At 42.3% G+C, this 26,851-nt stretch overlaps 1 protein-coding gene across 1 annotated transcript in view; it reads right to left on the bottom strand.

Moving 5' to 3' along the window:
• Positions 1-26,851, bottom strand: part of cnksr3 (cnksr family member 3) — a 43,296-nt gene that overhangs the window by 6,319 nt on the left and 10,126 nt on the right. The window contains exons 2-11 of the mRNA XM_041860880.2: positions 16,583-16,746; positions 12,947-13,149; positions 8,465-8,552; positions 7,467-7,508; positions 4,799-4,918; positions 4,335-4,394; positions 4,144-4,212; positions 3,739-3,885; positions 2,531-2,658; positions 2,088-2,284 (exon numbers count right to left, since the gene is read on the bottom strand). Coding sequence (XP_041716814.1) covers positions 2,088-2,284; positions 2,531-2,658; positions 3,739-3,885; positions 4,144-4,212; positions 4,335-4,394; positions 4,799-4,918; positions 7,467-7,508; positions 8,465-8,552; positions 12,947-13,149; positions 16,583-16,746 — 1,218 coding nt within the window. The remainder of the gene's footprint in view (positions 1-2,087; positions 2,285-2,530; positions 2,659-3,738; positions 3,886-4,143; positions 4,213-4,334; positions 4,395-4,798; positions 4,919-7,466; positions 7,509-8,464; positions 8,553-12,946; positions 13,150-16,582; positions 16,747-26,851) is intronic.

Below are 26,851 nucleotides of genomic sequence, written 5' to 3'. Positions count from 1 at the left end.
TAAGCAAATGAATTTCAGTTGCAGTGTTATTAAAAGTATTATTGAAACATTCAGTGAAAGTTATTCAAAAACCTTCAAATAACCTTTACAATTCATTCAAAACATTCACAACATTTAGAGAATGCTCTCAAAACTTTATTTAATTACCTTCAAATAACCCATAATTTCCGTTCTTAGAAGATTAATAAAACCTCCCAGTAAAACATTCAGGGAACCATAGTAAAACATTCTCAGAAACTCCCTGCAACCTAAAATGTAAGTTCCCAGAACAGGCAAAATCTTCACTTCCGTTCTCAGAATTTTAAAACACGTTCCGTTTTAGCAGTCAGGAAACGTATGGCTTCATTCCCAGAAGCAATGGGAAACCAAAAATGTACGTTCCAACTAGTGGTGCGCGGGTCAGCTGTTTGTTCACCCGCTCCCGCCGGCAATCGCTAATAACGCATCCATAACTGCCAAATGTATGTGATAAAGTGAAAATCTGAGGCCCGCACCCGACCCTAACCCACAGATATAGAAAATGTGCTGTAGGATACAGTCAGAGATAGCGGAAAGATTGTTTGACAGGGTGTGCAGGAATAGTTTTTGCCTAATTTAGATATGTTTCTGCTTATAATTTCCAACATTTTGGTAGGCTATTTGTTAGTCAACTACAATTAGATACAGCCAGCTTCTCTTCTGTCATTATATGTTGCCCCAGAAGACTAAATAAACCCTTGTTTACCAGAATAATGTCATACATGATAGAATGAAGCGTCAATCTAGTTAACATTGGTCAAGTTTTCTCTGTCATCTCTGCTTCTTTCACGGAGCAAAGACATTTAGGGACCGGGGAGAAAATGCAATAACCCCCCCAAAAATGGGAAAGATTTTCAGTGCAAGATTTGGCATCAGTTTGATCGGTTGTAAGGAAATAGAATGCTGTGAAAATGACCCAACATGTTTCTGATAAGATTTCTGAAATACTATCAGCTTTTAGGATGCTGATAAAGATAGCACCTCTACAGACGGTCCCTAACTGCGCATTCGCATTCTCTCAAGATGCTGAAATAAATAAATCATATTTCTCCACTCCTGTTTCGGAGTCAAAATGTACATTTGGTGTATCATTTTACTGCAAGAAATGCTTAATCCTGCAGTAGTTAATATTAAGACTATTTGAAAGGTTATACTATAGACCTACAGTCTGTGTCCAGATTTCAGTTTCCATTTAACATTTCCATTTTAGTCATTTAGCAGACGCTCTTATCCAGAGCGACTTACAGTTAGTGAGTGCATACATTATTATAATTTTTTTCATGGGAATCGAACCCACAACCTTGGCGTTGCAAACGCCATGCTCTACCAACTGAGCTACATCCCTGCCGGCCATTCCCTCCCCTACCCTGGGCCAATTGTGCGCCGCCCCATGGGTCCCCTGGTCGACAGAGCCTGGAACCTAACTGAACCTAACTGAACAGTAGGCTACAGTTCCCTTGACGTGCCATAAGCCTATTTGAAGTCCCCGTCATATGACTGTCAAATTTGGATAGCGCCTCACAATCATCACACATAACATAGAAACTGCTATCATCCTCTTTTACCACTTCACCAAATCGTTCCCAAATCCTCCCTTCTCTTTATTTTCAACTCTCCATTTCACAGCTTTTCTCTTATTGAATTAAACTCCGACATTGTCCTTTTTGCCTAACTTTTTCTTCCAGTTCCCAAAAGCTTATGGCGATTGGCGTGTAGGCTATTTGGTACCCGTAAAGCTAGGCATACGCACTAATACCAGATAGCCAAAAAATTATGAAAGAAAAACCTCAATGTAGCCTATAGATATAAATTGCACAAGAATTATACATTTGAATGTATTGTTTTCTCTTTATTCAACCCGTCCACCTTTCATCCACATAATATTTCATGACCCTAAACCCTCCGGCCCCGTGACTATAACCGTGGGACTGGGAGTTATGAGTCAACCTGCGTGTCACTAGTTCCCACAACTTCCAAGGAACCAAATGTGCTAGCTGGGGTGTTTGTTTGTGTTTGTTTGTGTGTGCGCGTGTGTGTGCGCGTGCATGTGTGTCTGTTATGGTACTGACCCCGTGTGGAGGTCCGTTGTCTCAGGCGGGATACTGGGGCTGGTTGGATGTTGGGCTCAGGGGGAAGACAGACTGTAATCTTGCTGTCATAGTCTGCGATGGTGAAGCGTCGTCTACCTTCATCCAGGAAGGAGTTAGGAGACTGAGAACCCTTTGGTCTCAGTTTGACACTCACACTCACTTTAGGCTTCCCATCCCTTTGATGAGCGGTATATGAGGTGGAAAAGAAGGGAAATGTCAAGGTCAGCTAACAGAGCACTAATATGAATTCCAGACGAGGCTGGTGGGAGGAGCTATTTATTCAATTTATTCAATTCCATTACAATGAGCCCGTCCTCCTATAGCTCCTCCCACCAGTCTCCTCTGATAAATTCAATGGTGGGGTACAAAGACAGAGACAGACAGACAGACTGAATAACTGACTGACTGACTCAGACACTCACCGTGGGGTGTAGGGGACAGTGGGGGGAGGAGGGATAAACAGGTCCAGATTGGTCTGCTTCTCTTTCTTCATGAGGGCTTCTGAGAGGACATGTTTTGGAGACTGGATCTTGGGCATACTGGGGGCACTCTAATACACAAAACAAAATACTTGTTTTTAGAAGATAGATCTTACAAAAATGTTGTCAAATAAAGTAACTTATGCCCTGGGCAGAGATATGTGTGAAATGTGTGAGGCAGCTTAGCTGTTAAAACCAGAGAACATTCTCTACAAGTACACTGTATCAGCTAAATGAAACAATACCATTACGTAATATGGCCTTATTTCTAATTAAGCTAACTTCTGTTTGGTAAATCCACCAATAGTGGCCTGGTTCAGTATGACTGTGAGGACCTGAGACCTAGCGAGGACACACTACACTTAGCAGACTTATTACACAACAAGGGTCTTTAATTGCTTCCTGCCCACTTCAGAGGTTCTCAACTCTTTCCCAAGGACCAATATTGTCCCTAACGCAGGAATAAAGTCCTTTTTGGATTACTGTAATTACATAAACAGATCTAAAAGGCTTTACAGGGTCCATGGAATACTTTTTGTGTTCGTCTGTTTCAAAACCCATGTGTGACCTTTTGTAAGGTCTGGGTGGAGTGTAACCTCTAACGGTGAACTAAGAGATGAGGTGTAGACAATCAGGGATTGGTAAGACTCTTAAACTAGAGACCTCACTGGACTCGAAGATTAGAGGGTATTCAGGGCACACTGACTTTTAAGCACTATGCAATCTATTAAAACACACATCCTGAACAGGTTCAAAGCCTATTAGGTCACATTAGACCCATTGTCTCTGTGAACATGAGTCACCTTCAAAACATGTCTGACATCAATACATGCTTGGACTTTGTGCTATTTATTTTTTTTAAGAAAGAGGGGAAGAAGGGATTCATTGTTCACCCTTACAACCCACCCAGTGGAAGACGCAACCTGGGTGGCTGAGAAACTGAGGAATTTGTCCTCTCTTGTCAAACCCCACCAAAAAGAAACATATCTGGGATATCAAACACACACATTTCACACCTATGATGACAGATTCAGAATAAAAAAATCCAGAATTGATTAAACACTAGGATATCAAGGGTGATAAGGGGAGATGGGTCTACCTGCACTACAGGTGTTCTTCAATCAAACTGTGTGTGTGTGATAGGGATTTACCTGCACTAGGGGGGGCCTCCAGCGCATGTTCTTCAGGGGGGCCGGGGTGAAGCTACAGGTCCCCGAGGGCCTCTTCTTCACCACAAGACTAACGCCTGCGGTGTCCGCCTTCAGCTTACCCACCAGGTTCTTCAGCTGCCAGCCCACCTGGAGACACCACAGAACAAACAGATAGGACAGCTCGTCAGACACAGCCAACATCACAACCCTCATCATCACGACTATCAACAGACCCATCACAACAGATTCTATCTGCAACTGTACTCTCATGCTGCAATGAAATGAGCTATCATCTGCCTAGCGTTCTTGTTGGGCAAGATTAAACAAAAACCAGAGATCTCTCTCGCCCCTGTGTAAGTGGTACAATAGATCAATAGGGGGTAGTGAAGAAGAAGAACCACCTACCACTGTCTGCTTGTTGACCTGGATGACCTCGTCTCCAGCGTGGATCCTGTGTGTTCTGTCTGCCGGAGACTGGAGGACAGAGGGTGATATATAGAGGATGAGCATATAGACATCACAGGAGTTCATTCACCCTGACTGGGTCACTCCAGACCATATTGGACTACTACTATCAGAACGGATTGGATACTCACATGTTCTGTGGTTCCAGTGATGACGTGAAGCCCATCGTAGGTGGATTTGATATACATCCCCTGAGAAGATACAGGACAACATAACATTTACAGTTAAGTCATTTAGCAGATGCTCTTATCCAGAGCGACTTACAGGAGCAATTAGGGTTAAGCGCCTTGCTCAAGTACACATCGACAGATTTTTCACCTAGTCGGCTCGGGGATTAGAACCAGCGACCTTTCGGTTACTGGCACAACGCTCTTAACCACTAAGCTACCTGCCACCCCAGGAAGAAGCAATCAATCTCAGAGACTGAGAAATCAAACAGTACATCTAGCTTGGGCTGATCATGTAAGAATTGTCTCTAATTTGAAGTAGAAGTCTGCTTTGTATATGGAACCCTGATCCCTATGGGCCCTGGTCAAAAGTAGTACACTATATAGGGTATAGGGTGCCACTTGGGACGCATGCTAACTCTTCTCACCAGTCCTTCTCCAGGTCTGATGTTGGTGATGTGGACCTCCTCCAGACAGGCCATCTGACTCTTGTGAGGGTCGGAAGTCATCCTCATCGTCTGCTCACAGATCACGTTCAGAGCCACAGACTGGAATGGAAAATATAACAGAATACACTCAGCTACAATGTCTCATAACACCAATAGATTTCACTGGACTGGGAAATAACCATTGTCGTTGTAATCTCGTTCACAAGACACTGCCTCCCAATGTATGCGCAATTAGCCTGGGGACAAGGTTATGGTTCTTGTAATGGTTATGGTTCGGTGTGGTGGATCTCTGGTGTGTGGTCATGCATGGAGCTAAGATTCAGGAGAGGGGATGAACAGACTGTAGTCACATGTCAGTGCTAATGACTGGATTGGCTAATGGCTGATAATGACTGGGGTTCTTTCAAGAGACATTTAAGCATGGGTGTTACTTTGCCTTCTGCTTGTATCTCTGTACACTGCGCTCATTTAATTCAATTTGGTTATTTTCCACAAGGTATGTGGTACATTATTTTGCTTTGGATTCGTCTTCTGATAAAAATTAGTCATAGGAACTTCAGTTGCGCCACAAGGTGCCACTTATTATAAATCCTAATTTCATCAGATGGGTAGGGTCTCCTACAAGTCATGATGTCATAACGTTGTCATTACTTATGTGGGGCTGTGGTTTGGATCTTGAAAACAAAGGGAGGTGTTTGTTCCTAGAGAACGCTACAGAACACTGAGGCCTGACACAGACCACGGAAGTCAGACAAAGACTTGCATAAGCATTGTACAACTTGGCAGTAAACAGCATAGCATGGGAGGCTGAGGTGATACATCGGGTCAGGCTCAGCGGGAAACTGCAGATAATCTAAACTAAAATTATCACTTGGTTAACCTCTTAAGGATCGGACCCTTTTTTCAAATTTTCGCCTAAAATGACATACCCAAATCTAACTGCCTGTAGCTCAGGACCTGAAGCAAGGATATGCATATTCTTGATTCCATTAGAAAGGAAACACTTTGAAGTTTGTGGAAATGTGAAATTAATGTAGGAGAATATAACACATTAGATCTGGTAAAAGATAATACAAACAAAGAAACACGCATTTTTTAAATTTGGTTTTTTTCATCATCGAGAGAAAGGTCACAATGTAATATTGCAGTTTAGGCTCAATTTAGATTTTGGCCACTAGATGGCAAAGTTTCAGATTGATCCAGTGATTCATTGCAATGCAAGTGCACAACTATAGAGAACATACAAAAATAATATGGTAATACAATATGTAAGTTCACACACTCCCAGGAATGTCATACATGATGGATCATTAGCTTATACACTAACTTTCACACATCTAGATGCCCGAGCGGGGTGGGTGTGGAGCCAGAGACAGCAAGGGTTCACACTGTAGAACCCAATTCCTATATTTGAATATAAAAACTATTCTACATTTTATCTCTGGGACCCTCAGAATGACAAATCAGAGCAAGATTACTGAATGTAAGTACATTATTTACCTTCAGAGGTGAATGTATCAAACCAGTTGCCGTGATACGTTTTTTGTTGTTACGCACTCTCCTCAAACAATAGCATGGTATTTTTTCACTGTAATAGCTACTGTAAATTGGACAGTGCAGTTAGATTAACAAGAATTTAAGCTTTCTGCCCATATAAGACATGTCTATGTCCTGGAAAGTTTGCTGTTACTTACAACAGTCATGCTAATCACATTAGCACATGTTAGCTCAACCGTCCAGTGTACGGGACACCGATCCCGTAGAGGTTAATGAAGTTTTTAGCTGAACGAAATGTCCCTCAGGCAGGGTTATCTAACACAGGATGTGGAAACAGGGCTTCTGTGGACCATCACGGAACTGGGATACCTCCCAAATGGCACCCTATTCTCTATGTAGTGCACTCCTTTTGACCAGGGCCTATAGGGTCAAAAATAGTGCACTATATAGGGAATAGGGTGCCATTTGGGACACAGCTCTGAAATGTATAAACAAAGCCCTACACCCATACAGGAACACAGCACACATCACAAGGATCACCGTGAACGGGAAGTGCGTGTTTGTTTGTGTGTGTGTGTGTGTTTGTATGTGTGTGTGTGTGCTTCCCCACAAGAATAGTAAACAAACTCAAATTTGACCAACTGGGGACATTTTGTTAGTCCCCACAAGGTCAAATGCTATTTCTAGGGGGTTTAGGGTTAAGGTTAGAACTAGTGTTAGGGTTAGAATTAGGTTTAGGGTTAGGAGCTAGGGTTAGTTTTAGGGTTAGAGGTTAAGGTTTAGGGTTAAGGTTAGGTTTTGGGGTTAAGGTTAGAGTTAGGGTTAGGGTTAGGCTTAGGGTACGGGTTAGAGTAGGGTTAGGTTTAGGATTAGGGGTTAGGGAAAATAGGATTTTAAATGGGACTGAATTGTGTCCCCACAAGGTTAGTTATACAAGACTGTGTGTGTATGCGTGCGTGTGCTTCCTGTGTGTGTCTGTGTGTGTGTGTGCATATGTACGTGCATGCCTGTGTGTACTGTATGCGTGTGTGTGCTTCCTTGCATGTGTGCCTGTGTGAATATCTGTGTGCGTTGAGTTTATTTTGAAGCTCCAGGGCTGAACCGGTAAACAGAGTCCAAACCAGAGATAAAAAGAGGAACCATTACTTACTACTTCTAGTATCTTCTCCTCCATCTCATAAACTGTGCAGTCCTGCAATTAAGGACAGAAGTATATTTGAGAATATGTTACAGTAAAAACACTCAAGCTGTGTCCCACTGAGGCATAGCAGGAATGGTAAACAAAGATACACAACACCAGTGGTGGACCAATATTTGTCAAATTAAACACTGGGGACTGAAACCAAACAGGAATCCAAATATACAGGACGATGCGTCTTGTGGGCACTTAAATAACAACTCCCTATAAACAGTGTGACAAGATGATTGCATGACAGTTCTTAACTACAGGGAGTAGTGAGGACACTGCTCCCACTCTGTATCCTATTCCCTATTTAGTGCACTACTTTTGACCAGGACCTTATGGACTCTGGTCAAAGGTAGTGCACTATATAGGGAAAAGGGTGCCATTTGGGACACAGGCTCTATCCTTCACTATGGGTTTGGTGGAAGACAGCAAAATTGGGCTACTAAGCACGTTTTGACCTTTCCTCCTTCCACGTGCTGCTGGTGGAGGTCAGTGGAAACATATGTGCTTTAAACCGTCAATGGTCCTGCTCTTATTACATCCTGTGGTGTGTGTCTGAATGGGGCACACCTTCAGCTAACACTTCCTATTTGAACTCCACCTCAATGTGTAATAGAACAAATGAAGTAGGCTCTCTCGTGCAGGATTTTTAAGGTCTCCTTTGACAGACATTATTGCCTTAGAAGTTATTGTAAGATGGGCTGCCTTTGAAACCACAGAGAATTTTCGCAGAGATGTTTTGCTTTTACATGCCTTAAAAATCAGACTTTTTTGGTTCGCAGAATGTTCATGAGAGGGGCTCTGTGTGTATTTGTGTGTTGACTACTAGCATGAAAGAAATGTACTGAGGGGGCAAGATCCATCATGCTAATTTCTCAAACCCACAAAAGTAGTAACCTTAGAGTCTTCCCAAAGTCCTACGAAACCTCATGAGAGTGAATAGTGATGATTAGAGAACAAACCTTCTGAACGGTGGAGGTGAGCTCCAGACACAGCTGAATGATCCGGTTCTTAGTGGAGGTGAAGTCACTGATCCCTGTCAGAGGAGTCCTGTCATAGAGACAGACCAGAGGAGAGACAGGAGTCAGTCGACTCCATAACTCACACCACAGTTAGGGCTGTTACAGTGACCGTATTACTGTCACACCGGCGGTCACAAGTCGTGAGCGCTGTCAAATTCCATGTGACCGTTTAGTCACGGTAATTAGGCTTCTCCAAGCTCTGATGCTGCTGATGGTCATTAGTAGCCTACCAAACTTGCTAACTGCCTGGTACTCAGCACTCTATTGTCCCTCTAATCACTCTGACATCAATGCAAATGTTTTTGAAAATCAAATCAATCGCTTCATGAGAGCCCATAAGCTCATGTTGCGCAACATTACTATAGGCTATGCAGTTGCGTGAGAAAACAGAGTTTTGATGGCCTCTATTAAAAAGAGGAGGACCCCATCAGCTTTCTATAGGCTATTTATCAACTTTCCTAATATTTTGCACATTGATTTGCTTTACAACAGGAGTATAGCCTACCTGGCTGGCATGAAAATGAACCACAGGAAAAGCATCCTCCATTCGCTATTTAAGTGCATAGATGACATGTATTTTTTTCCCCCTGCCCCTGTTTCGAGACAGGTGCATAATAATGGTCCATTCTAAATCAAAACTAATTTCACACATATATTATTTAGTATATGTAAAGACAACATTAAATTAAGAATAGTCTGATTGGTAACAATATTAGCCTTTCACTTGTGAATGATGTATTATCACTTGTGAATGATGCCCAGCATGTGCAGTAAGGCCCAAAAAATAATTAAGCACATTAATCCGCTTTACAATCGGTGTAGAGCCTAAGAGACAATTTAAACTTGATCTGAAAATGTTGTTGGAGGCGCCGTATGGATGGTGTGACGCAATTGCGGAGCCTCCGGAGGCACGCAGAGGACAAATTGAGCTCAGTACCGCATCGCCGTGCGCCTCTCAAATTGTTTTACAATGTGGAGGGCTCCGTATAGCTCCGCATTGACATGATTGGTGGACAGTAGGTGTGGGCAGGAGGTCCTGTATAAACACAAACTCACTTCCTTGACAACTTCCTTCACAACAGCTCTGCGCTGCTCGGTGAAGCGCAGGAAGTATGAATACCCTGATTCCTGCTGAGGCCATATCACCGTAAATGCTGCATGGCCAATGCAGACGTCGGATTGACCCGATGTGTCTATCTTCACTTGTAGCCTACTTCTTAGCTGAGATGCCTGCGAGAAGGACCCGATCACATGACGAGCATTGGCTAATAAGAATTTAGATATCTGAGAGAGCTATGTAAGTGAGAGGTGCTTCTGAGCACGGCAGCCGGGAGAAGGGAATTATAATTATTATATTCAGCCCAAGGGCACATGGCCCCTTTAGCCACAAAAGGAATGGATGTTTTAGGGGGCATTATGGCCAGACAAGGGGGATGCCACTGGGAAATTCTAGGCCTGGTGAGAATATTATCAAGTACTTGTCAAATTGTGAATGAGAGACTGATGAAGTGTGTGCAGCTTGCACAAGAAACAAATCAGAGCTCATGCCTTTACATGCAACTTTTTTCAAATCATCATTTGAGTCGCATCATGCAGCCTTAGAAGGTATAAAAAATCTAAATATATAGCCCAACATTTGTATCACAACTAACGTTGCATAAATAACTCTAAATTAAGCATATAGGAGGACCTGTTTCTTTGTTAACCGCTCAACACAGAATAACCGCATGTGCGCACTTCCTAGGAAATCTTTTGGAGAAAATATCCTTTCCATTTTATTCAGCTATGTTCAATTATATTCTTCATACTATAAAATAATAAAAAATTATGCCACGGAATTCAAAGCAAATTTTGTCTGCTAAATTAACTAGTGTAGCCCACAGCCATATGGCATAGCCATATCAGAGCCTAACATAAGGACAACTCAGGGTATGCTATTCTGTTTTTCTGAAATAGAATACATGTTCTTCATATCGTGTTTCTTTAGACCTGTCTAAAATAAATAATGGATTTACTGTGATGGTGTAGGCTATATTAAATTGATTTATTATACTTTTTTAAATGTTATGACCGCCACTGCCCTAACCACAGACAAACACATTAAACTCACTCCAGTTAAAACAAGTAATACAGGAATCCTCTCAATGCGTGTACAAACATAACAATATCATCCATACCAGAGAAGAGACAGGATGGATAATGTAGTAATACCCAACAGTAGGTGTTAGAAACACGGATAACAATACCAGGTGCAATTATGGAAGCGGATATGACAATTCTGTATACTGTATCTGTATATTCTGTATAATCATTCATGAGTGTTGCTGTGTGACAGGTGCACTAAAAAACATCTAAATGTCTCCAAAGAAAAACAATTGATTTTCAATTATTGTTGTTTGTATGATGAGAAGTGTTTTCACTCGTCATGTACAGTTGAAGTCAGAAGTTTACATACACCTTAGCCAAATACATTTAAACTCAGTTTTTCACAATTCCTGACATTTAATCCTAGTAAAAATTCCCTGTTTTAGGTCAGTTAGGATCACCTCTTTATTTTAAGAATGTGAAATGTCAGAATAATAGTAGCGAGAATGATTATTTCAGCTTTTATTTCTTTCATCACATTCCCAGTGGGTCAGAAGTTTATATACACTCAATTACTATTTGGTAGCATTGCCTTTAAATTGTTTAACTTGGGTCAAACGTTTCGGGTAGCCTTCCACAAGCTTCCCATAATAAGTTGGGTGAATTTTGGCCCATTCCTCCTGACAGAGCTGGTGTAACTGAGTCAGGTTTGTAGGCCTCCTTGCTCGCACACGCTTTTTCAGTTCTGCCCACACATTTTCTATAGGATTGAGGTCAGGGCTTTGTGATGGCCACTCCAATACCTTGACTTTGTTGTCCTTAAGCCATTTTGCCACAACTTTGGAAGTATGCTTGGGGTCATTGTCCATTTGGAAGACCCATTTGCGACCAAGCTTTAACTTCCTGACTGATGTCTTGAGATGTTGCTTCAATATATCCACATCATTTTCCTTCCTCATGAAGCCATCTATTTTGTGAAGTGCACCAGTCCCTCCTGCAGCAAAGCACCCCCACAGCATGATGCTGCCACCCCCGTGCTTCACGGTTGGGATGGTGTTCTTCGGCTTGCAAGCACCCCCTTTTTCCTCCAAACATAACGATGGTCATTATAGCCAAACAGTTCTATTTTTGTTTCATCAGACCAGAGGACGTTCCAAAAAGTACGATCTTTGTCCCCATGTGCAGTTACAAACCGTAGTCTGGCTTTTTTATGGCAGTTTTGGAGCAGTGGCTTCTTCCTCGCTGAGTGGCCTTTCAGGTTATGTCGATATAGGATTCGTTTTACTGTGGATATAGATACTTTTGTACCTGCTTCTTCCAGCATCTTCACAAGGTCCTTTGCTGTTGTTCTGGGATTGATTTGCACTTTTCGCACCAAAGTACGTTCATCTCTAGCCGACAGAACGCTTCTCCTTCCTGAGCGGTATGACGGCTGCGTGGTCCCATGGTGTTTATACTTGAGTACTATTGTTTGTACAGATGAACGTGGTACCTTCAGGCATTTGGAAATTGCTCCCAAGGATGAACCAGACTTGTGGAGGTCTACAAAAAATTTTATTCTGAGGTTTTGGCTGATTTCTTTTGATTTTCCCATGATGTCAAGTAAAGAGGCATTGAGTTTTAAGGTAGGCCTGATGTAAATTAGCCTATCAGAAGCTTGTACAGCCATGACATTATTTTCAGGAATTTTCCAAGCTGTTTAAAGGCACAGTCAACTTAGTGTATGTAATCTTCTGACCCACTGGAATTGTGATACAGTGAATTATAAGTGAAATAATCTGTCTGTAAACAATTGTTGGAAAATGTAGGGGTCCTAACCGACTTGCCAAAACTATAGTTTGTTAACAAGAAATTTGTGGAGTGGTTGAAAAACGTGTTTTAATGACTCCAACCTAAGTGTATGTAAACTTCCGACTTCAACTGTACGTAGGCTGCAGCACCCTCACATGTTTTGAGGGGTTACTGACCTTAACTGCTGTGATCTGTCAATACAGATGTTTCATTTCGCAGCTGAGATCCTCTGGAGTGTGTCTCAAGCTGATACAAGCACAGGAAATATACCTGATCCCTGCATTACTTCACCTGGAAATACTTCACTCTGGCTGTTTTGACTAGCAGACAGTAAAAACCTTCCTCAAGTCAGGACTTTAACAAGACAACATGTATGTTGACATAGGCGTCACTTAAGAGCCTAATAGAACGCGTTCCTTCCTGGTGAAATGCTAAGTGTGTGTTTGTGTCTGTGTGTGTGTGTGCACATGCATGTGTGTGTGTATGCTTACCTGTATGTGTTTGCAAGCGTGTGTGTGCATGGATGTGTGTGTGTATTGTGTCTACCTGTCCAGCCAGGCCAGCAGACTCTTGGCGGCTCCGATGAGCTCCACCACGGCAGTGAGGAAGTCGTTGGGGGGTTTGTGGGAGTTCTTCCTCTCGTACGACGGGTTCTTCCTGCGCTCAGACGCTGAGTTCTGGAGGTTGTTGGACGCCGCTCTCATACGACCCACCAGAGTCTTCAGGTTGTCTTTCTCCACCCCGTAGTTCTGGAAGACAAACAAGAATGTTCTTAGTTCTAATGACGGTGATATGTGGTTGTATTGTTTACCTTAATTGAATGCTCTGACTGTAAGTCCCTCTGTATAAGGGCATCTGCTAAATGAATAAAATGTAATGTAAAATGTGTGGGAATATTCTCATAACACAACAGACATAGATAAAAAAGAAATACACTCAGGTATTTTGATTCAGTTTACGCATAGCAGCATACCAAAGCTGTCATTAGCGTGATGATCATTTGTGCTGTTATCAATTCCGTTCAAAACCACATGGCTTGGGTTCAGCAAACATTGATTATGTCCCAAATGGCACCCTATTCCCTCTATAGTGCACTACTTTTGGCCAGAGTCTCATCCCAGCAAACCAGGTCGCGGCAAATGTTCTTATAACATAAACACTGTCCATTCGTGCTGTTGATTATAGAATGTTTGCATAAAACTTTCGCCTGATGTTGCAAGAACACCTTTAATCTGATTCTACAATGTTCCATTTAGGGTGCAAAAAACATTCACCTGATGTTGCAAGAACGCTCCCAGAACACATTCTGCCTGTGCTTTAAAGGTTCCCAGAATGTTTATTTCGGTTGTGGGAACAGTCTGGTGGGAACATTGTGGGGACATCACGAAAGATATGTAAAAAAAAAAAACACAAAAACGGCCCAGTTGTGCGGATGATTTTACAATGTTTAATTCTTTGAAGTAGTGCGCTATAGATGGAATAGAAACTGATAAGTCCTCCTACATTCCTCAGGACCAGTCACCATGGCAGCCTGTGCATGACCAATCATCTGACTACAATATATTCCCCTCCACGTCTACCTCAATTACCTCAAATCCCCAGTGTGTTCTGTGAGAAATTGTGTGTGTGTTTATCTGTCTGTATGAACATGGAAACGATTGACATAAATTGAAAGAATGATGATGACCCTTTCACCGACAACATACTTAACCGCTTACACTGTTTGATCTTACGGGATGTTATGATATCTAAACACAGCTCTTCAGGCTAACACCTGAAGCTCACTGGCCCTGTACCACAGCTGGGGTAGACAGATGAAAATGGCCTTAATTAAGTGCAAAGAATTATAGGATGGGAGAGCCCAACAGTCAGTCATCAAGGTCTGATTGAGATCAAAAGCTCCAATCTCTGACAATCATTAACATGATCGCCAAACACACACACATACTCACTGTACACACACACCCAAGCCACCAGCTAAACAGCTGTTCAGCGCGTTTGTTCCTATCCAGAAGCATAGAAGCAATGAAAACATCTGCAGCCAATGGAATGCCTGTTCCTGTCCAGGCACTGAAGAAGGGAACAGGGAGAGCGAAATAATCTAGGAAGAGAGTGTGTAAGAGAGGGAGGAAAAGGAGAAAGTGTTCTGTCGACTCTGATATGTACAGCAGTTCTGATGAATGGGACACAGTTGGAGAGGAGGGCTGCATCCCAAATGGCATTCTATTCCCTAGTGGAATACTTTTGACCAGGACGCATATGTATCGGGCCCTGGTCAAAGGTAGTGCACTATGTAGCGAATAGGGTGCCATTTGGCATGCAGTGGAGAGGTGAGGCGGGGGGAGGGAACAAATGATCTGACACCACCGGACGGAAACCGCAGGAACAATGGTGTAATGGCTTTTCCTGAAAGGGATGTGTGTGTGTGTGTGTGTGTGTGTGTGTGACAGGTGGGGGGTGGGGTCACATCTGTTTCCTGAGCACCAGGAGATTTCTCCCTGAGAAAATAAAGCTCTGCCCAGAGAGTCCAATGTTGCTCCCCAAATAGCACCTTATTCCCTATATAGTGCACTACTTTTTTTTACCAGGGCCCATAGTGCTCTGGTCAACAGTATTGCGCTATGTATGGAATAGGGTGCCATTTGGGATGTAACCCATTAGTAACCCACAACCAAGCCCTCTCCCTTACTACTGTATATTGGGCAGATAATGTCTATTCCATCTTACGTTGGACATGTTCAAAATCCCAGTTAATTTCCTCACCAAACCTCTCTTAAAAGATAACAAGATCCGGCACACTACCACCAAAGCACTTTACCCATCTTATGGATCACAGAGACGGACCATGAGACCACAAAATGGGAACAGGGAAGATCTGACACTGCAGAATTCTGGGGGATTGATGGGACCAAACAAAGATGTACAGTAACGTAAACGTATTGAACTGTAGGCTCATTGAACAATCGAGGGCTGAAATAGCAGAACTGAAAAAACACTGGACTAGCACACTGTAATCCAACTGTTAGAGAGACACACACACTTTCTTTGTGACCATTGTTTGTGTTCATAATTGACAGTCACTCTTCTGTTCCGGCCCCAGTCAGTTGCCCTGTGCCAGTCGGTTACCCTCTGCCCTCTACTATTGACTTAGTAAATCCTCACACTAGGGGGTATCAGTCCCCATTCTCTAGCCTGTGGGCCAGACCCTATTCACCCAGACTTCACAATGAAGTTAAAGCACTGATTATACTGTACTCTTCTTTTTCAATTTCCCACAGAAGGGCACTGTATCGCACACTACACACTGAATCTAGTTCAGAGAATGAAGCACTGTCATACAGCACATTGTTTTCTGCACCACTAGCCTGGTCAGGCCAGATCTGTTTGTGTATAGCCAATATGAGTTGACAAGATAGCACAAACATATCTGGGACGACCAGACTAATACAAAACTTTTACATTCAGGTCTGAAAATCCAACCCAACACAGTACATTATTCTTACATCAGCACACAGAGAGAGATAGAGAGCGGGGAGAAAGAGAGTAGGGTAAAGAAAGAGAGAGGGGTGAAGAAAGAGAGAGGGATGGGGGTGGAGAGAGAGGGAGGAGAGAGAGAGAGAGGAGAGAAGAGAGAGAGAGAGAGAGAGAGAGAGAGAGAGAGAGAGAGAGAGAGAGAGAGAGAGAGAGAGAGAGAGAGAGAGAGAGAGAGAGAGAGAGAGAGAGAGAGAGAGAGAGAGAGGCAGCTGACCGGACATTCCTCCCTAATCCCTGTTTCCTGACCAATGCCAGCCTCTCCCATCTATGGGCCGCTTGGACTGGCTCGAGCTGGGCTGACTGCTCACTAGATAACTATCCCTTTGCCTGAGGGCACAACAAGGGGTTTGTTTGCTTTTGTTTACTGTTTATTCAGGACCCCTCGAAAACAAGATGGTATTTCTTTTAGAGGGATTTATAGATTATTACTATTTGGGACATGGTAATGGACATTTGATGTGATCAAACCATGATCAGACTACGTGATGCACAGATATTGGATGCATGGATATGAAGCTTGTTGATAATTTGAGGATCTGCAGATCATATACAGTATACGCCTAGGGGACTATCCAAATAAAGTGTGACTAAACGTTATCCTCTGATTGGATATGGTGGACTGGATATTGGATATTTTAGTTCACTAACCAGAGCACAGAGCAGGTCGACAGCCTCCAGCACCAGTTCCTGGTGTCCGATCCTGGTCATCCCCAGCTCTAGGAGATCCTGGTGGGAGATCTTCAACAGCTGCTCCCCGTCAATCTTCTCCCGCTCAAAGTACGGGACATACTGCTGTAGGCTGTCGTCCAGGCCTGGGAAAGAGAGGAGGGAGATGGAGTGTGACAGAGAGAGTGGGGTGGAAAGGGAGAGGGAGAGTGAGAGAGGAGGTGGGATAAGGTAGGGAGAGAGAGAGAGAGAGAGGGAGGAGAGGTAAGACAAAAAGCTCCTTTCAAGGACAGAATGAATGCAAGACCTGTTATGATACCACACACGTGTCGAAGAAGTAAACATTGGTAGTGAGTCAATACAAGTCCATCACTCAGGCATTTCTCAGGATAGCACTGTCCAGCAAGAACCAGAATGAAACTGATCTCTGACCACCGTTGATCACACATCTAGCCACAAAGAATTCCACACATTGCAGATAGCAGCGGTTATGACCAGTGGCTATTCTATCACATAGTGTGCTCTCATCTGTTGTTCAGACCTTCTGGCCCAAACGGCATTTGCAACTGGTCCCCAAAATGGCCATGTTTGTTGTAAATAGTAAACAAAAAAGCAACTGTCGCCATATGTTGCCATTAAATTCCACACAGACATCCATGGCTCATGTTGGCTTGGAATTCCGTGCTACATGACAGATGGCTCACTCTGACACCATGTCCCAAATGGCACCTTATTCCCTATGTAGTGCACTACTTTTGACCAGGGGTGTATTCATTAAAAACTGATTCTGTAGCAAAACTTTTCTTAAACGGAAGCAAACAGAACAAAACGGGGAGGGACCTACCTGAATTTGTCCAAAATAAACACTAAAAAGTTCAACTGTTTGGACTAATGATTACACCCCAGGGCCACGGAGCTCTGGTAAAAATTAGTGCACTATGTAGGGAATAGGGTGCCATTTGGGCCAGACCCCCAGAGTTTACAGAGCAGAGACGCCTCTTAAATAGCCATTAATGTGTTGCCTCCTGCCACCTTTGTGTTAACACAAGCTAATGACTGTATGTTGTTACACTAAAGTACTTTAGTTAATCTGTACACAACCAAAGTAATGTTTCTAAGTGTTTTGACCTTTGGTGGGGATAGAGTCGCTAAATATTAGATTAAATGCTAAATGCTTGGGCAAAGAAATTAGCCCAGTGCCAAGGGGTGGAGATGTAGGTGGGACAGGAGTAAGAGATGTTGTTGACCACTTTGTAGTGACAGGATTGAGTGAGAAGAAAACCCTTGGTGGATACTTAAAGAAATCAAAGGATGACAGTGAGAGAGGAGAGGAGTTCTAGTAGGGCAAAGGGAAAGCAAGATGTCAGGCCATGGGCCTCTGATTGAAGCAACAGCTGCATTCTCACCAGGGTTGGGTCCAATTCGGAATTTCTGAATTTAATTCAATTCAAACCATTTTGACTTGGCCACACCCCACAGGAAGTATAATTTGAATTGAAAGGTCAACTGCCCCTTAGAACCAACTTCTCTGGTTTGAAACGGCCTATGTGGCATCACATTAATTATAGTGTCAAAATGGACTTCAAAGTGTAAATAGGATAATTTTGGTCATAGAGTCAGTCTCATCCAAAACAGAGTTTTGTAAGTGAGTTCATCACGATTTACTGGAGGGTTGGGTATGGATTACGATCATGCCCACTTGCCCAGTGCCCACTAACATGAGAAAAGCAGCCAGAACGTCCAGACAGTGAGACAGACCTGCCCATTACCCAAAGCCTCAGACTTGTTTGCATAAGATAACACATTACCAATGTTATGTTAAAATAATCCTTGGTCCTAAGCCCTTTATGGAGTGGCCACTTGCTGATGTGTTTGATAGTGTCAATCGTTCGAGTCTGACATTTTGGGGGGCTAAATGAAAATGGAGACGATCAGAGCACATTTGTATCCCAACTGCAACCTGCCAATATTCCAGAACCCATTTGCAAGCATCTTGTCTCCCCCCACAACCTGTTTTGTAACATGATTCCCTATGAAACACTGCCAGACAGATGCACACTCTGGTAATAGATAGTGAGAAAGTTGTAAAAACCTAAACGGCATTGAAGCACACACGTCGCCACTCGCCAGGGGCTTGATAAGCTGATTGTGGCCTGCCTGCTCAATGTGCCTGCTAGCTACTACCTGCTAACTTCATTGACAAACACAGTGTTGGAACTTAGCTAGCTAGCAAGTACTTTTGGGCACTGATAAACAGCGTGTACTGTAGCTTGTGCTTTATTTACGGTAGTTTGACAGATTGCAGATGAGGTTGTAGTCATGTTATTGTTCTCAGAAATCCGTCCTGAGCGCGCACCCAGACTTTCCCGACTGACTAGTTTTTCATGCCATTTTTTAAACTTGAGAAATACTGCACCAAACACCTTAGCTAGATGTAAAATTGCACGTTTAAGACCTCCTCTGCAAAAACGTCTAAATTAATTACAGATTTCTTGATTTATTCAGAATATTTTAAGGGAGTGACTATTTTGAGGAAGTGGCTATGTTGTTGCTACGGTGACCCAAGAGGGACAAACAACATCACCTGCCAGGGTACGATATGCGAACATAACATACCCACATCAAACCACACCCCCAAGACAACTCTCGTTTGCAGGGTTGCCATGTTCGCAGTTTTCCAGAAAAATTGGGCTACTTTGAAAACGATGTCGCGGGTGAAAATGTATTGGTCGCGGTTTGCAGGGCAACTTTTTACCAGTTGTAGGTAGGCTATTTAGATTGTCATTATAGAGACACCTATTTCCAACACCTTTTCCATAAAACATATTAACGCGCTAGAAATGATATAATGACTTTTAGCGTACCACAGGCTTTAGATAAATTCATTCTAATGTTGACTTTTCTTATGGAAAATCGTATCAAGCTAAGGTTTTTACGCATGCTCAGTTTTTGGGTCTCGAGCGCTGCACGAGTGGATATTTGAAATGGAAGTTATGGAATTCCCTCGCATGCTTTTGTTATGGGGAGTCCACAATAAAACTGACATTAATGTGGAGAATGATACATTTGCATCTGTTGGCCATCAAGTAGGCTATTCATTTATATGCCATTGTAGGCTACTGTAGCCTACCATTTGATACAATAAATATGTTGAAATGACGATATCGCTGGAGTCATTGCAAATCAATTTGTATACTTGTGTAGCCTACCTGGAGCTGGCAAACGTATTAAATAAATAGCCTATAACTTCAGTTTATTGTTGTTGTAGCCTTGTGTTATTACGCAATTATTAATGGCCATGTTTGGTTAATTAAATTGGAAGTTATCAATTGTGCTCACAGATCTATCGCAAATGTATTATTCTCCACATTTAATGTCAGTTTAATTGTGGACTTTTCCCTGAAATTAGATGTTGTCCTATCAGGGTAATAGGGGATTAGCTCAGCAGACCATGGCAAAGTTGAATTGCAATTATAAACCCAGATTTTAGTCAGTAGCCTTTGCCTATTGAAATCACAAGTAAATCTCGCAAATAGGCCATTTATAACAGTTTGTAGTCTTAACATCTAGAACAGGGTTCTTCAATTCCGGTCCTGGAGGGCCGAAACAGTTCTGTTTTTTATTTCTACCTGGTAGTTAATTGCACTCACCTGGTGTCCCAGGTCTGAATTAGTCCCTGATTAGAAGGAGAGGATGAAAAATAGAGGTGTTTCGGCCCTCCAGGACCGGAATTGAAGAACCCTGATCTAGAACATAATAACTGCACAATTGCCAGAAAATAGCCTAACAATAGTTTTTTAAAGTTTGTCCAAGTGTTTTTTATTTTTTATTAAATATTTTGGGGGGTGAAAAAAGTTAGTCCAAGTGTTTCTTGTACAGAGATTTCGAGATCCTCTGTCCAACTTTCATCACTCAAACTCTCCTGTCGGATTTAATCTATAGTTATGCACATGCACAAAAAAAGTATAATTATAAACTGGATGGTTTGAGCCCTGAATGCTGATTGGTTGAAAGCCATGGTATATCAAATTGCATACCATCGGTATGACAAAATAATACTTTTTACTGTTCTTAAAGTTGGTAACCAGTTTATAATAGCAATAAGGCACCTCAGGGGTTTGTGGTATATGGCCAATATACCACTGCTAAAGGCTGTGTCATAAGAAAAGCCATATAGCCTACCACACCTCTTCATGCCTTATTGCTTAATCATTGCAGTCAAACAAGTTAAATCGACATCCATTGATGGAAAATGATCTGACGAGTTTAATAAGGGTGAATTATCTTTTCTCTTGGGACATAATCTTAAACTCGCCATAACAAATTACGTCGATATGCCTTCTTAATTCGCTCGATAATGTTATGGAAAAAGGGTTTATTGGATAAATGTGGCAAGTCATCTTGTGGACCGGTTTTTAGAGGTCATTAGGCTAGAAATTTTAGCTAGACCTGGCAACCCTGCTCATTTGGCTTCAGTCATGGCTGCTAGTATTTCTTAATGAGCAATCCTCAGAACTATGCCAAATTAGGAAGTGCAGTTGCCCTTGAAGGAAGTAGAATTTAATTCAAACCAATTCAACTGAGATATGAAACATGAAAGTCTCATTCATTTGACAAATCCTTTATCTAAACGATATGCCACTTATTAATGCAAAGAATACAAATACCATTTTAACTATTAGTTTGATGTCAAACAGTGTTTTCTTGTCATGGTAGATGGTAGATTGTTCCCTTCCATATGGAAGTGTCTGATCTAATGCATTCTGGGAAATGTATTTTTTCTGATATTTAAAAACATTACGTGAATTATTAATTATTATCGACAACCCACAACATGATAGAATATTTCCAAAAAGTTGTATTTCAAATTAAAGAGCAATTCGCAACTCAATTCAGAATTGAACCCAACCCTGATTCTCACTCAGCCTAACAGGCAATACAGATATCAGAGATAGTTGACGACAGTTACAATTCATCAGTATGACTTGCAATAAGTGGAGAAAATGACATTTCCCCCCTCCAAAACATGTTGTTTCCAATTCATTTGTCCAGGGTCACTAATTCCATCAACTTGGGTTCGTGATTAAGGGCTAACTAGCGTGTGGGATAACGTTTCAGACACCCGAGGAGGACAATAATCTCTCTGAACAGCCAGAGAGCGCTAGCCAATGTCATGCTACACAGCCCATCACCTGCTATTGATAACACACAGGCGAGTCCCAAATGGCACCCTATTCCTTATAGAGTGATGAGAGCCCATCAAAAGTAATGCTCTATTTAGGGAATAGGGTGCCATTTGGGATGCAGACAACAGGCTAACATGTCTTCAGTTCAACTCTATAACATATCCATACTGTAGGTCTGTCTTTCTATCTTCTCTATCCATATTTATATCGCTCTTTCCATCGTTCTCCTCTTGAGAAAGGATTCTCAAATTAATTTACAGTCATAAAATATTTGTCTAATTCCTCAACAAGAATTCCCATGCCTTATGTGGTTTGGCTCAGTCCCATGTTGGGACAAATTTTAGAGCCAAACCAAACTTTGGCTTAGGGCGGATTACCATGTTGAAAGATCTCTAAACATCCCTGTTTTCCTGCTTTAGGAATGCTATTCAAATAAAAATACATGTTTATCATTCCAGCTGAGCTTTAATGACTGTTATACTATGGTTAAACGCAAAGACATCGCCACACATGAAATATTTACACAGAGCTCTGTGGCCCGGGAGTGTTGGTTGCTATCAGTTACAGTATACTGTACCTTCTAAAAGACACCAACAAAGCACTGGTGAAGTTGTATCAGATGTCGCTAGGCTGAAGTCTAAAAGTCTATGAGAAATCCATCTTGTGTACTTGGTTTTTGTGCTTCAGTCTGTTCCCACTGGGCATACACTGGTTGATTCAACGTTGTTTCCACGTCATTTCAATGAAAAATGTCAATGAAATGATGTGGAACCAATGTGGAATACACGTTCAATTGACGTCTGTGCCCAGTGGGTTACAGTGCATTTGGAAAGTATTCAGACCCCTTCCCTTTTTCCACATTTTGTTATGTTACAGCCTTATTCTAAAATGGATTAAATAAATGTTTTTCCTCATCAATCTACACACAATACCTCATAATGGCAAAGCAAAAACAGGTTTTTAGAAATTTGTGCACATTTATAAAAAAACAAACATAAGTATTCAGACCCTTTGCTATGAGACTCGAAATTTAGCTCAGGTGCATCCAGTTTCCATTGATCATCCTTGAGATGTTTCTACAACTTGATTGGAGTCCACCTGTGGTAAATTCAATTGATTGGACATGATTTGGAAAGGCACTCACCTGTCTATATAAGGTCCCACAGTTGACAGTTCATGTCAGAGCAAAAACCAAGCCATGACAAGAAATTGTCCGTAGAGCTCCGAGACAGGGTAAGGTCGAGGCACAGATCTGGGGAAGTTACCAAAAAATGTTTGCAGCATTGAAGGTCCCCAAGAACACAGTGGCCTCCATCATTCTTAAATGGAACAAGTTTGGAACCACCAAGACTCTTCCTAGAGCTGGCCGCCAGGCCAAACTGAGCAATCGGGGGAGAAGGGCCTTGTTCAGGGGAGGTGACCAAGAACCCGATGGTCACTCTGACAGAGCTTCCAGAGTTCCTTTGTGGTGATGGGAGAACCTTCCAGAAGGACAACCATCTCTGCAGCACTCTGCAGACGGAAGCCACTTCTCAGTAAAAGGCACATGACAGGCCGCTTGGAGATTATTTGGCCTAAAAGCCAAGCTTTCAAGTCTGGAAGAAACATGGTACCATCCTTACGGTGAAGCATGGTGGTGACAGCATCATGCTGTGGGGATGTTTTTCAGCAGCAGGGACTGGGAGACTAGTCAGGATCGAGGGAAAGATGAACGGAGCAAAGTACAGAGAGATCCTTGAAGAAAACCTGCTCCAGAGCGCTCAGGACCTCAGACTGGGGCGAAGGTTCACCTTCCAACAGGACAACGACCCTAAGCACACAGCCAAGACAAAGCAGGAGCGGCTCTGGGACAAGTCTCTGAATGACCTTGAGTGGCCCAGCCAGAGCCAGGACTTGAATCGGATCAAACATCTCTGGAGAGACCTGAAAATAGCTGTGCAGCGACGATCCCCAACCTGACAGAGCTTGAGAGGAGAGAAGAATGGGAGAAACTCCCGAAATACAGGTGTCAAATTGTATTTGCCACATGCGCCGAATACAACAGGTGTAGACCTTACAGTGAAATGCTTACTTACAAGCCCTTAACCAACAAAGCAGTTTTAAGAAAAAAAGTAAGTAAAAAATAGATAAGTAAAAAATATGTGCGGGGGAACCGGTTAGTCGAGGTAATTGAGGTAATACATACATGTGGGTATAGTTAAAGTGACTATGCATAGATAATAAACAGAGTAGCAGCAGCGTAAAAGAGGTTGTGGGGTGGGATGGGGGGACAATGCAAATAGTCCAGGTAGCCATGATTAGCAGTTCAGGAGTCTTATGGCTTGGGGGTAGAAGCTGTTAAGAAGCCTTTTGGACCCTGGGACTAAACACCTCCCTCTGCAACTGGATCCTGGACTTCCTGATGGGCCGCCCCCAGATGGTAAGGGTAGGTAACAACACATCTGCCAAGCTGATCCTCAACATGAGGGCCCCTCAGGGGTGCGTGCTCAGTCCCCTCCTGTACTCACTCCCTGTTCACCCATGACTGCATGGCCAGGCACGACTCCGTTTAGGCAGGTTATCTTTGTGTTCTTGGGCACAGGGACTATGGTGGTCTGCTTGAAACATGTTGGTATTACAGACTCAGTCAGGGACATGTTGAAAATGTCAGTGAAGACACTTGCCAGTTGGTCAGCGCATGCTCGGAGTACACGTCCTGGTAATCCGCCTGGCCCTGCCGCCTTGTGAATGTTGACCTGCTTAAAAGTCTTACTCACATCGGCTACGGAGAGAGTGATCACATAGTCATCCGGAACAGCTGATGCTCTCATGCATGCTTCAGTGTTGCTTGCCTCGAAGCGAGCATAGAAGTGATTTAGCTCGTCTGGTAGGCTCGTGTCACTGGGCAGCTCGCGGTGTGCCAAGCTTGTAGCGTCATACCCAAGAAGACTCAAGGCTGTAATCACTGCCAAAGGTGCTTCAACAAAGTACTCAGTAAAGGGTCTGAAAACATGTGTAAATGTGATAGTTCATTTTTTAATTAATGTTTTAATTTTATTTTTGCCTTTTAATTACAGGGTATTGTACAATTTAATCAATTTTAGAATACGGCTGTAACGTAACAAAGCATATTCTTAATATAATTTGAAAGGAAATACTGAAGTTTGTTGAAATGTGAAATTAATGTAGGAGAATATAACACATTGGTAAAATAATATAATATAATATGCCATTTAGCAGACACTTTTATCCAAAGCGACTTACAGTCATGTGTGCATACATTTTTACGTATGATGGAGTGCTGCATCAGATGACCTGGCCTCCACAATCCCCAATCCACAATCCCCCGACCTCAACCAAATTGAGATGGTTTGGGATGAGTCGGACTGCAGAGTGAAGGAAAAGCAGCCAACAAGTGCTCAGCATATGTGGGAATTCCTTCAAGACTGTTGGAAAAGCATTCCAGGTGAAGCTGGTTGATGGAATGCCAAGAGTGTGCAAAGCTGTCATCAAAGCAAATATAAAATATATTTTGATTTGTTTAACACTTTTTTGGTTACTACATGATTCATGTGTTATTTCATAGTTTTGATGTCTTCACTATTATTCTACAATGTAGAAAATAGTAAAAATCAAGAAAAACCCTTGAATGAGTAGGTGTTCTAAAACTTTGACCGGTAGTGTAAATCACGGAAGAATGAAATATAATGAAACTTTTTGACACCCGATTTCCGTTGTAAAAAAAAAAAGAAATCGTAATTAATTATTAAATTATAAAAAATATTAATAACATTCCCCCCATGAGGCCAAAGAGTGCGCTTTTGGTAATTGACTGCAGAAAAGGGCTACCACACTACAATTCACAAGAATCATGCAGCCAAACAAACAGCCAGTCCAATGAAAAGCCTTCTAATCTGGACAAAGATAATTCCCAGCCCCGACCTCCTCTCAAATCCAGTGGCTAACAAGCATACAGCAAAGTATTAGTGTAGCCCAGTTTCTCAGGATTTTGTTACAAATAAGGGAATGGCGCAAGCCCTCTCTCTTTACCCATCCGTCTCTCTTTCTCTCTCATCGACTCTTTTTTTACAGCTCTCTTAAGTCTCTTTATTCTCCTTCTCTCTATGAAGGCATGTATTCACAGCTCTGGCAGAACTGACAGCGTGATAGTATTGCGTGTACAAAAGGCAGTCGCACTGTACTACACTATTGCTTTCATACAGACCAACTTCAAGTAACAACAGACAAATATAAGAGCATTGTTTTGAGAGGTCTATTGACAGAATTTCAAGATTCCCCAAATGGCTTCAAGTTGAGACAGAACCTTCGGATAACTCTAATGAGAACTTGATGAATTTCTCAGAATTTAATATCACTTCTTCCCCGCACCAGGAATACAAAGATAGAGCATGCTTATCTGACAGACAAGGTTTTTAATAGTCACGTTTAATACAGTACTACTGATATAAAGGTGTCTTCAACCATACACTCAACTGTGTATGATAAAAGAAATAGACCCTTACAGCACTAACAGTGAAATCAAACATCACCCATACATACTCTATGAACATTGACATTTGATCACCTGATTAGGGAGATTTCTGGGTTACTGAGAAAATTATTAAGGTCAGTAAACTCTTGTACAGGGCTCACCCGGCTCAGGCTGCAATCACATTCCACAGAAATATCCAGTTAATCATTTTTCAGAAAGATAAAAACAAACAAAACCGATGTAGCTTCATCCATCACTTTCCTTGCAAGGTAAACCCTCAATTCAAAAGGATTTAGATACTTTGATGTATTGTGAGTTAAAATGTTTTAACCAACTATGGGGTGGTTAAATGTGTGTTCATTAATCGAGTCGATTGATGCACATGTGCGTCACATGGTGACGTCATTTTGAATATGGAATAGCTCCCCCTGTGTTTATGTTAGAGACTTACCGTTTTTTGTAGTGGCTGCAGCTCAATCCCCTCTTTCCGCCAATACAAAGTGCCTATTCTGTAACATGGGGCTTGTGAAAGCAGCCTTTTTCTACACATGAGAGTGTCCGGACAAGAGCATCGTCATTGTTCTGCTCTACGAC

Source organism: Coregonus clupeaformis, chromosome 33 (genome assembly GCF_020615455.1).
Source record: "Coregonus clupeaformis isolate EN_2021a chromosome 33, ASM2061545v1, whole genome shotgun sequence".
Lineage (NCBI taxonomy): Eukaryota > Metazoa > Chordata > Actinopteri > Salmoniformes > Salmonidae > Coregonus > Coregonus clupeaformis.
This window is presented reverse-complemented; position numbering and strand designations above follow the sequence as displayed.